Raw genomic sequence first — 14472 nt, forward strand, 5'->3', positions numbered from 1 at the left:
AAAGTGATTGGAGCACATACTTGTTGGTCACAAAATCATTCATGAAGTTTGCTTCTTTTATGAATTTATTATGGTTCAACTGAAAATGTGAGCAAATCTACTGGGCCAAAAGTATACATACAGCAATGTTAATATTTGCTTTCATGTCCCCTGGCAAGTTTCACTGCATAAAGGTGCTTTTGGTCGCCATCCACAAAATTTTTGAGCGCTCCTCTTGACAAAATTGGTGCAGTTCAGCTAAATTTGTTGTTTTTTCAAACATGGACTTGTTTCTTCAGCATTGTCCACACGTTTAAGTCAGGACTTTTGGAAGGCCATTCTAAAACCTTCATTGTAGCCTGATTTAGCCATTCCTTTACCACACAAAATTGCGAAATACTGAAACATTTTTTCATTAGGTGCTGCAGGAAGCAAACTCGTCCAAAAGTTGTACAAACAATGACACAGCTTTTCAGTGTCTCTGTCGGGGTTTTATGAAAACATTTTTTTCAATGCAAAACATTATGATTATTAGCGAAAAAACGTCGATAGATTAGCTGCACGGTTTTATAAGCCACAGGGTGCAAAGCGTCGGGAAAAAAAAGTAGCATCTTATAATATAGAAAATATGGTAACAACCACTGCTCAACCACCATCCCTTTTGCCCTGCATGAGAAAAGTTTTATTTTTTTTATTACCGCAGTACTCAGCACTCCCTTTCTGTCCCTCTTGAAGTGCTAGTCTCCTACAGTGTAATCTAAAACTACACATTTTTGCCGGAAAATCCAGTTTTTGTCCTACTTTCTTTCCATCTTATTGGTTACCTCTTGTTTGTTTTCATGACTGAAGCTAGACAAGCCTCCGCAACACTCTGAGCATCATTAGAGGTGTGCAACGAGTTTCATGCTACGGTATTTTCCGGACTATAAGGCACACTTAAAATCTTTTATTTTCTCTAAACTCGACAGTGCGCCTTATAACACAGTACGCTTAATGTACGGAGAAATTCTGGTTTTGCTTACCGACCTCGAACCTATTTTATTTCGTGCATGGTGTAATGATAAGTGTGACCAGTAGATGGCAGTCAAAGAGATACGTGTAGACTGCACTATGACGGCAATATGACTAAAGTAAACACCAACATTGTATATGTTCCATTGAAAATATACAACATTACACAGGGCGCTCAAACATCTATCAAAATGTTTTAGTAGGACTTTGGTAAGCTATGAAGCCACACCACTTGATGGACTGTTGGCAAAGTACACATAGGAGTATTTTTATGGTGTGTGTATAAGGTACGACATATTAGCTGCCGTTTTAATTCACAACATTATGCAAAAGCAACTTTTCTTACCTCCTGGTACCTGCTGATCTGTATTTGTGGTCTGCATAAATCCTGAAAAATTGCTCATGTCCTCCTTTGTAGTCCGTGTTGACAACGTAGTCAATAAGCTTATTCTTGTTCTCTATCTTCATGCATTCTCCACTGTTGCCATTTCTAATATAAAGTAGTGTGAAGTTCTTACTTATATCTGTCAGTAAACTCGCCATGAAAGCACTAAAACATACCGGTATAGTGAATTTACATTATTCACCCAAGGAACTTTAGTTATTAGAGAGTTCCGGTCAGACGGTTTTTCAAGGGACACATTTCGGGCGTTGTTGTTGACAATTCAACTCCCGTCCTTGCACGCTACACCACTAAAACAAAGATGACGGGGAGAAGACCCTGTCCAAGTCATACTTGCCAACCCTCCCGGATTTTCCGGGAGACTCCCGAAATTCAGCGCCTCTCCCGAAAATCTCCCAGGACAAATTTCCTCCCAAAAATCTCCCGAAATTCAGGCGGAGCTGCAGGTCACGCCCCCTCCAGCTCCAAGCGGACCCGAGTGACGTGTCGACAGTCTGTTTTCACATCCCCATTCCCACAGTATGAAGAGCGTGCCTGCCCAATGACGTTTTAACTGTAGACTGATCGAGGGCGAGTTATTGGTTTCTTATGTGGGTTTATTGTTTGGCAGTTTCATTAAAGTCCTCCCAACAGCAGTCATATTTTCGTCTGCCGTAAAGCAGTTTGTCTGCCGTAAACGCCAATGTTAACTTGTGACACTCTTAAACAGGACAATAATGCCATCTACTGTACATAGAATAGAATAGAATGTAGAATATAATGTACTTTATTTAATTCAGCACCACTGTTCGCTCACAAGAAACAATGACAATAATAAATAATATAATATATATCATATACAGTATATGAATAATCTAAATATATTCTACATGTATTCTACCTTTAAGTGCAGTCCAGGAACATATGCTTTATACACTCCTGTGTCGTTCCGTGTTACATTTTGGGAGTCTGAGCCTTCAACTGAACGTGCTCATTCTCTCCGCAAGGTCCGAGTGTAGTGGGTGGGAGGTGTTGTCTATAATGGCTAGGAGTTTTGCTAGACTTCTTCTCTGCCAGAGAGACTAGCTGTGGTTAGAAAAATAGTGACAGAGAATAGAACAAAGATGGACATTTCAACCCTTAACTCAACAATGAGTAGATGAGTGTTATGTGTGTATATGTGTAAATAAATGAACACTGAAATTCAAGTATTTATTTATATAAATATATATATATATATATATATATATATATATATATATATATATATATATATATATATATATATATATATATATATATATATGTATGTATAGGGGCTTCACGGTGGCAGGGGGGCTAGCGCGTCTGCCTCACAATACGAAAGTCCTGCAGTCCTGGGTTCAATCCCAGGCCCGGGATCTTTCTGTGTGGAGTTTGCATGTCCTCCCCGTGAATGCGTGGGTTCCCCCCGGGTACTCCGCCTTCCTCCCACTTTCAAAGACATGCACCTGGGGATAGGTTGATTGGCAACACTAAATTGGCCCTAGTGTATGAATGTGAGTGTGAATGTTGTCTGTCTATCTGTGTTGGCCCTGCGATGAGGTGGCGACTTGTCCAGGGTGTACCCCGCCTTCTGCCCGATTGTAGCTTGGATAGGCGCCAGCGCCCCCTGCGATCCCAAAAGGGAATAAACGGTAGAAAATGGATGGATATATATATATATATATATATAATAAAATAAATATAGAATTCACTGAAAGTCAAGTATTATATATATATATATATATATATATATATATATATATATATATATATATATATATATATATATATATATATATTAATATTTGACACTTAACCACGCCCCGCGCTCCGCCCCCGACCACGCCCCCCCACCCCCCATCCCACACCCTCTGAAATCGGAGGTCTCAAGGTTGGCAAGTGTAGTCCAAGTGGAGGCACGTAAATAATACCGCCCACAAAACGGTACATCCTGAAGCGACTGTCAGAAAATGACTTGAAGATGATGTGTAAAACATCTATGCAACATTTTCAGCAAAGAACCACCATTACACGTTATGTAGACCACAAGGAAGTATTTTACATTTAGACAAAAAAATTATAATAATAATATGACTCCTTTAATGCACCCTGTAATCCGGTGCACCTCATATAAAAAAAAAGATAGACAATAGACCATTCATCGGCTATGCGCCCTATGGTCCGGAAAGTACGCCACATGATTCACTCAAACAGCAAAGCAACAGAGCTGGATGGACTCTGCCAAAAATCCTAACATTGTGTACATATTTGGACCAAAGGGAGACTTATTATATAAGTGAAGAAGTGCAGGCAGCAGCTCACACATTCTCATATTTTCGGTAACATCCAAGAAAAAATGACGACAGCCATCTTAGAAATGGTCTCACCTGTTAGTTAAGGTGAAAGAGCCCGGGGAATACAACATATTGGTCGATACCTAGTTCCTACGCCAAAACAAATAATGTGGGGGGGGTCCTGTTTTTTAACGACGCACGGGTGCAGAGGATGACTTTTCCCATCTTTTACCATTAAATGCTTCTTTATTGCTGATGGTTGTGATTACCTGCTTGTGGACTTTGGTTAGCTGGTCCAGGTTGTTCTCCAGAAAGGAAATCTTCTGCTTCTGGGTGATGTATCCTCCACCATCATCAGGCTCCAGCGCTGCACTCTGGCAACAACAGCAGCAATTTATAGCTTTTTTACAAGCTTCTCAATAGACCCACTTGTTTATGTCAAAGCTCCAAAGATTTTATAATGAAACACATTTCAATGAGGGCCAGGACAACATTGGCCTTAGTAATAACACTATATGTCATGATGTAATACAAGGACACATTCGTTTAAGTGTGCATTCCAGTAATATTCCATTATCCGTTTTTTATTTTTATGTTCGTTTGTTTTATTTTATAAAATATTTTGTAATGTCTCCTTTTTTTGCATCTTACGATATGCTAATTTGTATTGTCCTGTTTGTATTTTAACTGTAGTGAAGTTAAGTGAATTATATTTATATAGCGCTTTTCTCTAGTGACTCAAAGCGCTTTACATAGTGAATCCCAACATCAGTGTGGGTGGCACTGGGAACAGGTGGGTAAAGTGTCTTGCCCAAGGACACAACGTCAGTGACTAGGATGGCGGAAGCGGGAATCGAACCTGCAACCCTCAAGTTGCTGGCACTGCCACTCTACCAACCGAGCTATGCCGCCCCACTGTAATTATTTATTACATCATTATTCCTAATATCATTACGTGATAGTGTCCATCCATCCATCCATCCATTTTCTTCCGCTTATCTGAGGTCATGTCACAGGGGCAGCAGCCTAAGCAGGGAAGCCCAGACTTTCCTCTCCCTAGCCACTTCGTCCAGCTCTTCCCAGGGCGAGGCGTTCCCAGGCCAGCCGAGAGACATAGTCTTCCCAACGTGTCCTGAGTCTTCCCCGTGGTCTCCTACCGGTTGGACGTGCCCTAAACACCTACCTAGGGAGGTATTCGGGTGGCATCCTGAACAGATGCCCGAACCACCTCACCTGGCTCCTCTCGATGTGATAGTGTCAAATTTTGTCAGAGGTGGGTAGAGTAGCCAGAAATTGTACTCAAGTAAGAGTACTGTTACTTTAGAGATGTATTACTCAAGTAAAAGTAAGGAGTAGTCACCCAAATATTTACTTGAGTAAAAGTAAAAAGTATGTTGTGAAAAAACTACTCAAGTACTGAGTAACTGATGAGTAACCTGTTCGTTTAATGATGACGGCAACAAGTGATGCGCAATAACATAAAAATAACAATGAACAAATTCAGAGCCAGGAAAATCTCTTAAGCAACTAAAACAATAATATATATTAAATAATATATATTTGGTTTTACACTGTATTGAAAAAAAAAATTGAAAAATAATTTTACCTTTGCAACCTCATTATACTATTGGCTAAGTTTTATTTTAATAAATGTAAGTTTCTCAATACCCGACCTGTTGTTTGTGCCTTTAAAAAAGATTTAGAACTCTACATTAAAACAATAACTCTAACAACCGAAAAGCTGTGAAAACGATGATGCTGTGTTCCAAATTTAAGTTATTTACTGAGATTGAGTGAGCCTATGGCTTTGTACTTTGTTTATTTTATATATATTTATTTTTTTTGCATTCCATTTTATTACCTTTGAATTTACAACACCCTGGCACTGTTTTGTACGTTTTTTACACCATTTTGTACTGTTTTTGGACGTATTTTGATTATTATTTTCAACTGTTTGTAAATGTTGAAATTATAAATAAAGGTTTATAAAAAAAAGCGTGCAGTTAATCATGTGACCGCCTGGCTCTGTTTGATTGGTGAAACGGAGTCAAACGTCACCAGTGACTGCATTTGATTGATGAAACGGAGTCAAACTGCATTTGATTGGTGAAACACAGGCATGTAATTGATCCTACTTTGAAGGTCTGTCTCACAAACCAAAACAAACAGCCTGCATTAACAGATCAATAAAAATCAGTAGCGAGTAGCGAGCTGAATGTAGATAAATGGAGCGGAGTAAAAGTAGTGTTTCTTCTCTATAAATATACTCAAGTAAAAGTATGTTGCATTAAAACTACTCTTAGAAGTACAATTTATCCCAAAAGTTACTCAAGTGGATGTAAAAGAGTAAATGTAGCGCATTTCTACCCACCTCTGCATTTTGTAATAATCAGTGACATTATTTAATCAGATCATCGAACAAATTTCATAATAATACTGTGACAGATTTTATAACAACTTCCGAAATATTGCAAAGAGTTTTACAAAATGTGGGCCCTGCAATTTTTCTTCAACAAAATGTAACAATTTGGTGCATTTTGTAATTAACCGTCACATTTGATGCTTTGATTAAAAAAAAAAAAACATCAGCGCATTGCTGGACACACCACAGACTCTTGGGAGAAGAAGGAGTGCCGCGTGCCTGGCGACCATTTCAGTCGAGGATGTGAAGATATCTACCTATTGGGAATTATGACAACAGGACATCTGCTGACTGGAGTAAGCGTTGCTCTGGTTTGTTCACGAATTGGAAGTTACTGGTAGACTTCGAAGTACTCCAAAGCTGCCACAAATGATTGGAGTATGCGGGAAAAACTGTGGACACTTGTGATTTAGATACGATCGGACTGTCTACCCTGCAGGATGGATTTTGAGGACCAGTTATAGACAATTTATAGTAAAAAGCAAAATGTATTTTCACTCGCATACAAAACATTTTAACTTTGATTGTTTCCCTGACTTGGAGACTCTCCCGAAGGACAGTGCGGCAAACACACAACAAACTCCCTTATTGTCTCTCATTGTTGACTATGGACTAGCGACTGCACGACATCAAGGCCGCGGAACAGAGACACGCGGCAGGTCTACACACACACGTGCATCCACAAAAATATACGTCACACACACACCTACTCCACCCCCCATCCAACGCCCTTGACGCGAATCCCTTAGTGGATGGATGGGCAGCGCCTGAAGAGCTGCAGTCTGCCACCATGGCACCCACTCCCTCCCCTCTGTTGTTAGATATTTTGCGATGTTGTAATATGTATATGTGCTTTGCTATGGAGGTTTTTTTCCACTCCAGACCGGGTCCCCTTAAGAGCTCAGTGTAGATTTTTTTTTTTTTTCTCATCCTCCTCCAGCGTTGCCCTTTTTCCTATCTTGTACGGGGTGCCTTGTGGCGACCCATCAGCGTTCCTGTTCTGTAACCCTGTACACTGTTTGTTTGTCTAATCTTGACTGGTTCTGTACTGAAAACAAAGTTTCATTGTACTTGTGCAATGACAATAAAGACCTACTTGGTCTTTATTGTCATTGTTATTGGGGCGATATAGCTCGGTTGGCAGAGCAGCTGTGCCACCAACTTAAGGGTTCCAGGTTCGATTCCCACTTCCGCCATGATAATCACTGATGTTGTGTCCTTGGGCAAGACGCTATACCCACCTGCTCCCAGTGCCACCCACACTGGTTTAAATGTAACTTAGATATTTGGCTTCACTATGTAAGGCGATTTGAATCACTAGAGAAAAGTGCTATCTAAATATATTTCACTTCACTTCACTACCTACCTACCTAATTTTGAGCCCTGGCAGAATGTATTTGCGTAATACTGCAAGCAGCCACAAGGGGAAGACACAGACATGTTGGCTTGCTATAGAGAAGCAGTTTTATAATATTTACTCTTTAAGCTGCTGAATGGAAAATTGACTATTTGAAAGACATGAACAGATTACAGATTACAGATCCAGAACATGTATTTTTATGTTGACTGATTTGCAACCAATGGTGCATGAAATGGTAACATATTTCCATGGTTCAGTACATAATGCACAATTGTTTTTTCCTAATTCAAAAGTAATACAGCACCTGCATTTTGTTATAACTTGCAACAAATAACAAAATGTGTTTGATTTTATTACAAAAATGTGTTATTACAAAATGTGGCAGATCATTACAAAACAAAAGGTCAGTTACAATAACACATAACATTGGCAATCAATAACGTTAATACCCTTCATTTGTTCAATCGAAAATATTGAAATTCAATGATTTGGTGCATTTGCAAACAGTTACAAAATGATGTACAAATCATCCATTAAAAATATGCAAATTACACAATGATTTTTTTTTTTTAGACACGATTACCTAGATTGTAGTCCTGTGGGAAGCAATGGAATTGTTAATGTAGCTTGACTATTTGCAAACACGTATCCTAATCTATGCGTCTATTCATGTGTATGTGTACTCATTTGTGTCCACATTTCCAACTTGTGTGTAAAATCAGTCCGTCTGTCCGTATTTCCATCTGTGTGTGTGTGTGTGTGTGTGTGTGTGGGTGTGTGTGTGTGTGTGTGTGTGTGTAAGTGTGTGTAAAAAATGTCTGTGTTCAGCAGAACCCTCTCTTGGCTGTCTTTTCACGTGTCACTTTTGCATGTCACTTCTACATGTCATTTTTGCGTGTCACTTTTAAATGTCACTTTTACATGTCACTTTTACATATCACTTCTACGTGTCTTTTTTGCAAGTCACTTTTACATGTCTCTTTTGCATGTCACTTTTATATGTCACTTCTACGTGTCAGTTTTGCAAGTCACATTTACATGTCTTTTGCATGTCACTTTTATGTCACTTTTGCAAGTCACTTTTACATGTCTCTTTTGCGTGTCACTTTTACATGTCACTTCTACGTGTCAGTTTTGCAAGTCACATTTACATGTCTTTTGCATGTCACTTTTATGTCACTTTTGCATGTCACTTTTACATGTCTCTTTTGCATGTCACTTTTATGTCACTTTTGCATGCCACTTTTACAGGTCACTTGTCTGTCATTATTGAATGCCACTTTTATATGTCACTTTTGCATGTCACTTTTACATGTCATTTTTGCAAGCCACTTTTGCATGTCATCTTTGCATGTCACTTTTGTGTGTCAGTTTTGTGTGTCACTTTTGCGTGTCACTTTTGCGTGTCACTTTTACATGTCACTTTTACATATCACTTCTACGTGTCATTTTTGCAAGTCACTTTTACATGTCTCTTTTGCATGTCACTTTTATATGTCTCTTTTGCGTGTCACTTTTACATGTCCCTTCTACGTGTCAGTTTTGCAAGTCACATTTACATGTTTCTTTTGCATGTCACTTTTATGTCACTTTTGCATGTCACTTTTACATGTCTCTTTTGCATGTCACTTTTATGTCACTTTTGCATGCCACTTTTGCATGTCACTTTTCTGTCATTATTGAATGCCACTTTTATATGTCACTTTTGCATGTCACTTTTGCGTATCACTTGTAAGTGTCACTTTTACATGTCACCTATACATGTCAAATTTGCAAGTCACTTTTGCATGTCGCTTTTGCATGTCACTTTTATGTCACTTTTGCATGCCACTTTTACATGTCACTTGTCTGTCATTATTGAATGCCACTTTTATATGTCACTTTTGCATGTCACTTCTACATGTCATTTTTGCATGTCACTTTTGTGTGTCACTTTTACATGTCATTTTTGCAAGCCACTTTTGCATGTCATCTTTGCATGTCACTTTTGTGTGTCAGTTTTGCGTGTCACTTTTGCGTGTCACTTTCGCGTGTCACTTTTGCGTGTCACTTTTACATGTCACTTTTACATATCACTTCTACGTGTCATTTTTGCAAGTCACTTTTACATGTCTCTTTTGCATGTCACTTTTATATGTCTCTTTTGTGTGTCACTTTTACATGTCCCTTATACGTGTCAGTTTTGCAAGTCACATTTACATGTTTCTTTTGCATGTCACTTTTATGTCACTTTTGCATGTCACTTTTACATGTCTCTTTTGCATGTCACTTTTATGTCACTTTTGCATGCCACTTTTGCATGTCACTTTTCTGTCATTATTGAATGCCACTTTTATATGTCACTTTTGCATGTCACTTTTGCGTATCACTTGTAAGTGTCACTTTTACATGTCACCTATACATGTCAAATTTGCAAGTCACTTTTGCATGTCGCTTTTGCATGTCGCTTTTGGATGTCATCTTTGCATGTCACTTTTACATGTCACTTTTGCATGTCACTTTTATTTTTACTTTTACATGAAAAAGTGAGTCACTTTTACATTTCACTTTTGCGTGTCACTTTTGCATGTCACTATTGAATGCCACTTTTATATGTCACTTTTGCATGTCACTTTTACATGTCACTTTTAAATGTCACTTTTTCATGTCACTTTTGCGTGTCACTTGTACATGTCAATTTTACATGTTACCTCTACATGTCAAATTTGCAAGTCACTTTTGCATGTCATCTTTGCATGAAAAAGTGAGTCACTTTTACATTTCACTTTTGCGTGTCACTTTTGCATGTCACTTTTGAATGTCACTTTTGCATGTCACTTTTGCATGTCACTTTTGCATGTCACTTTTGCATGTCAGTATTGAATGCAACTTTTATATGTCACTTTTGCATGTCACTTTTACACGTCACTTTTGCATGTCCCGTTTGCGTGTCACTTTTGCGTGTCACTTGTACATGTCACTTTTACATGTCACCTCTACATGTCAAATTTGCAAGTCACTTTTGCATGTCGCTTTTGCATGTCATCTTTGCATGTCATCTTTGCATGTCACTTTAACATGACACTTTTGCATGCCACTTTTGCATGTCACTTTTGCTTTTCACTTTTACACAAAAAAGTGAGTCACTTCTACATTTCACTTTTGCGTGTCACTTTTGCGTGTCACTTTTGCATGTCACTTTTGCATGTCACTTTTGCATGTCACTTTTACATGTCACTTTTGCACGTCACTTTTACACGTCACTTTTGCATGTCACTTCTGCATATCATGTAAAAAGACCTGATGCAGTTGCAAACAGAAAATACTTCAGACAACTAAGTTACTGTTAAAACAACAACTTTAACTTATAGCGAGTGATCGAAAGTCCATTGTTGTATGCTTCAACCCAGAATATGAGTGGGTTCAAGACATCCACTCGTGGTGAGGATTGGGAAAGGAAAGGTGCTGTTGCAAAAAAAAAGTGATTTTACATGGCAGAAGTGTTGCAAAAGACATGTGTAAAAAGGCAACCACACACACGCCGATTGAAATACAGACACATAAATTAGTACAAGGAACCGTGTATCGGATCACAGACGCAGTGGTTGAGAGGCAAATTTGCAAATAGTTTTGCTTGAATAATACTTCTATAGAAAACACTCTACCTACTTTTCTCACTCGAGTGGTGAGGTCTTGAACAAACAGCCTGCGCAGGTTGTGTAGGGTGTGCAGCTCTCTAGCCTGGAATAGAATCAGGCAGGGAAAAGCAGCAGTTAACAGTGTCCTTAGCAGACTCCTTTAAGTCAGTGGTTCCCAACCTTTTTTGCACCGCGGACCGGTTTTAATGTAGGCCTTTTTTTTTAGGGACCGGCTTTCCACTTGTGCCAGATAAATACAGCAAGAATAAGTGCATGAAAAATACAAGTCACTATAACGCTGAATGAGTGTTTCTTTGCAATGAGATGCAGATGGAAATTAGCCTTTAGTTACAATCTGTCACTTTTCTGTCTGATATGTTCATTAATGTAACAAAGTTATAACAAATACAAGAACTGGCAACTTCCCATGAGGAGTGTTGTTGTACATCTATAAACAAGCTCATTGGTGTGTCTCGTACACTTGTGTACAACTCAAGGCCCGCGCGCCAGATCTGGCCTTCCACCTAATTTTATATGGCCCGCAAAAGCCTGGAAACAATATGTTTTAATAAAATAACTTATATTTTATTTCTTTACTTTCTCATTTACTTACTAAACGTATTAGGGTTTTTTCTTATAGTTTGACAGGGAAAAAAATAGTGTGCAATATAGCAGGAAATATTATATTATCTAACTTTGTTGGTCAAAATCCAAATAAATACTTAAATAGCTGCTTAACTTATGATTTTGAAGCAAGTTATCCATCACATTGTACACTATAAAATGACCAATAGAATATACTGTAAAATGAAGGGAGTTTTTTTTATTTATTCTTTTTACTGTAAGTTGGAGGGAAACAAGCAGTGGAAAAAAACGACCAATGTTTGTTTTTTTACAGTAAAATTCAGTTTTTTTTGTTTAGTTTTTTTTTACTGTAAAATCCACGGTTGATGATTTTATGGTACTACATTTTATTATGGTAAAAAACTGGCATCTGAGTTGCTAGAATAAAATTCAACAGCGGTACTGATTTCCGGGCGCGGCCACCGCTGCTGCCCACTGCTCCCCTCACCTCCCAGAGGGTGATCAAGGGTGAAGGGTCAAATGCAGAGAACAATTCCACCACACCTAGTGTGTGTGTGACAATCATCGGTACTTTAACTTTAACTCAACTGTATTTTTATTTACAGTAATATGTTGTAACACCATATATTTTACAGTACTTTTTTTTTTACTGGCAACTAAGCTGCCAGTTTTTTTCTGTAAAAAAACTGTGCTAAGATTCGTTTAACTCTTTACCTAAAAAAATGTGGTAACACTTTAGTATGAGGAACATATTCACCATGAATTAGTTGCTAATTAACATGCAAATTAGTAACATATTTGACTTAATTAGTCATCAAGTACTTATTAATGCTTATTCTGTATGGCCTTATTATAGTAAGTCGATAACTAACCCTAACCCTAACCCTAACCAAATAACTCTAACTTAAGTCTGTTATTTTGAGTATGTTCCCCTAGTGTCCAAATAACTCTGAATTAAGTCTTTGTTACTTAGAAAATGTTACCCATACTAAAGTCCATCCATCCATCCATCCATTTTCCACCGGTTGTCCCTTTTGGGGTCACGGGGGGTCGCTGGAGCTTATCTCAGCTGCATACGGGCAGGAGGCAGGGTACACCCTGGTCAAGTCGCCACTTCAACGCAGGGCCAACACAGATAGACAGACAATATTCACGCTCAAATTCACACACTAGGGCCAATTTTGTGTTGCCAATCAACCTATCCCCAGGTGCATGTTTTTGGCGGCGGGAAGAAGCCGGAGTACCCGGAGGGAACCCACGCAGTCACCGGGAGAACATGCAAACTCCACACAAAAAGATCCCGAGCCCGGGATTGAACCCAGGACAACTCAGGACCTTCGTATTGTGAGGCACATGCACTAACATAGCGTTTCTTAAAGTGTGGGGCGCGCGCTACTGATGGGGAATATAGGCATTACAGGTGGGGCGCGAGGAACTGGAGGAAATCTCACTTAAAATCTTTTTTTTTTTTAATTATACCCTTAGATTTTTTTTTTTACTATGCTTTTATTTTCTATACACACTGTAAATCACTTTGTGATTCTGTCTGTGAAATCCGGTATATAAGTAAATGTAAATTACTTATTTTTCCTGTAGGCTTTAAATTTCTAGGTAGGAGCGAAAGTCTGACAGACGTAGCAACAGTAACTAATGGGGGCGGGGCTAAGCGGAACAAACTTCCGCACGAATGCGTAACAGGCTAATGTGTGGACCACAACACAAAATGGATACATTTGTGACTCGCACCTCAAAGGTCGTCGAGCCAGAGCCAGCACCTGCAGAGAAACCAAAATCTGACGCGTCTAATCAACCAAAAAGCCAACCGAAAAGAAAATATGACGAAGGGTATCTTGCTCTTGGATTCACGGCGGGGGTGCATAATTCGGCACAACACCGTGCTGTTTCACAGTGAAGCAAGGTGGCTCTCCCGGGGCAAAGTGCTGTCGCGCGTCTTTGAGCTCAGGGCAGAGATTTGGATCTTTTTGGAGGAGCGCATGCATGAAGCTGCAAGCAAGTTCAGTGATGAACAATTTCTGTTGAAGCTGGCCTACCTCAGCGATATTTTTGGCAAGCTGAATGAGTTAAATCTTCAGCTCCAAGGCAAGGATGAGCACATACCCCAACTGGCAGACAAAATCACTGCGTTCTCCCGAAAGCTCGAGGGATGGGCCAGGCGCCTTAATCAACTAAATATTGATGCCTTTGAGAACCTAAGTGAGGTTGCTGAAACCACCGAATCTGGTGCCACCACAGTGATCCCCTGCCTCAAGAAACACATCTCCTCCCTGAGAGAAATGTTTCACAAATACTTCCCCATCATCAGTCCTCAGTACAACTGGGTTATAGATCCATTCAATGCAGCAGGTTGGTATTTTGACATTTTTATTGAATATTATACTCATATATTATACATGCATTTTATCTATGTTGTATGCTACTTACTAACTGGAATGTTAGTCCAGATTGTTGTGTCCAGATGATTGTTGTCAAACAGATTTATTTGCATTTATTATGTAGTGAAAAATATTGTAAGCCTATCAATTTATAATCTATCTGCAGCACCTGCTGATTTCATGTCTGCTGAGGAGGACCAGTTTATTGAACTGACATCTGACTCCACCCTGAGGCTGAGGTTCACCACTCAGACTCTTTCTCAATTCTGGTTTGGAGTGGAGAGGGAGTCTCCACTCATCGGGCAGAGAGCTGTGTCCATTCTTCTCCCCTTTGCCACATCTTATCCGTGTGAGATAGACTTTTCAGCTGTTGCTTCACTCAAAACGAAGTACAGGTCTCAGCTG

The 14472-nt window shown here is 39.2% G+C and overlaps 1 protein-coding gene across 1 annotated transcript in view; it reads right to left on the reverse strand.

Moving 5' to 3' along the window:
* The window catches only part of LOC133542406 (kinesin heavy chain-like), a 396917-nt gene that overhangs the window by 85739 nt on the left and 296706 nt on the right, over positions 1 to 14472 (reverse strand). The window contains exons 22-23 of the mRNA XM_061886494.1: positions 11121 to 11192; positions 3960 to 4064 (exon numbers count right to left, since the gene is read on the reverse strand). Coding sequence (XP_061742478.1) covers positions 3960 to 4064; positions 11121 to 11192 — 177 coding nt within the window. The remainder of the gene's footprint in view (positions 1 to 3959; positions 4065 to 11120; positions 11193 to 14472) is intronic.

This window comes from Nerophis ophidion, linkage group LG02 (genome assembly GCF_033978795.1).
Source record: "Nerophis ophidion isolate RoL-2023_Sa linkage group LG02, RoL_Noph_v1.0, whole genome shotgun sequence".
NCBI lineage: Eukaryota > Metazoa > Chordata > Actinopteri > Syngnathiformes > Syngnathidae > Nerophis > Nerophis ophidion.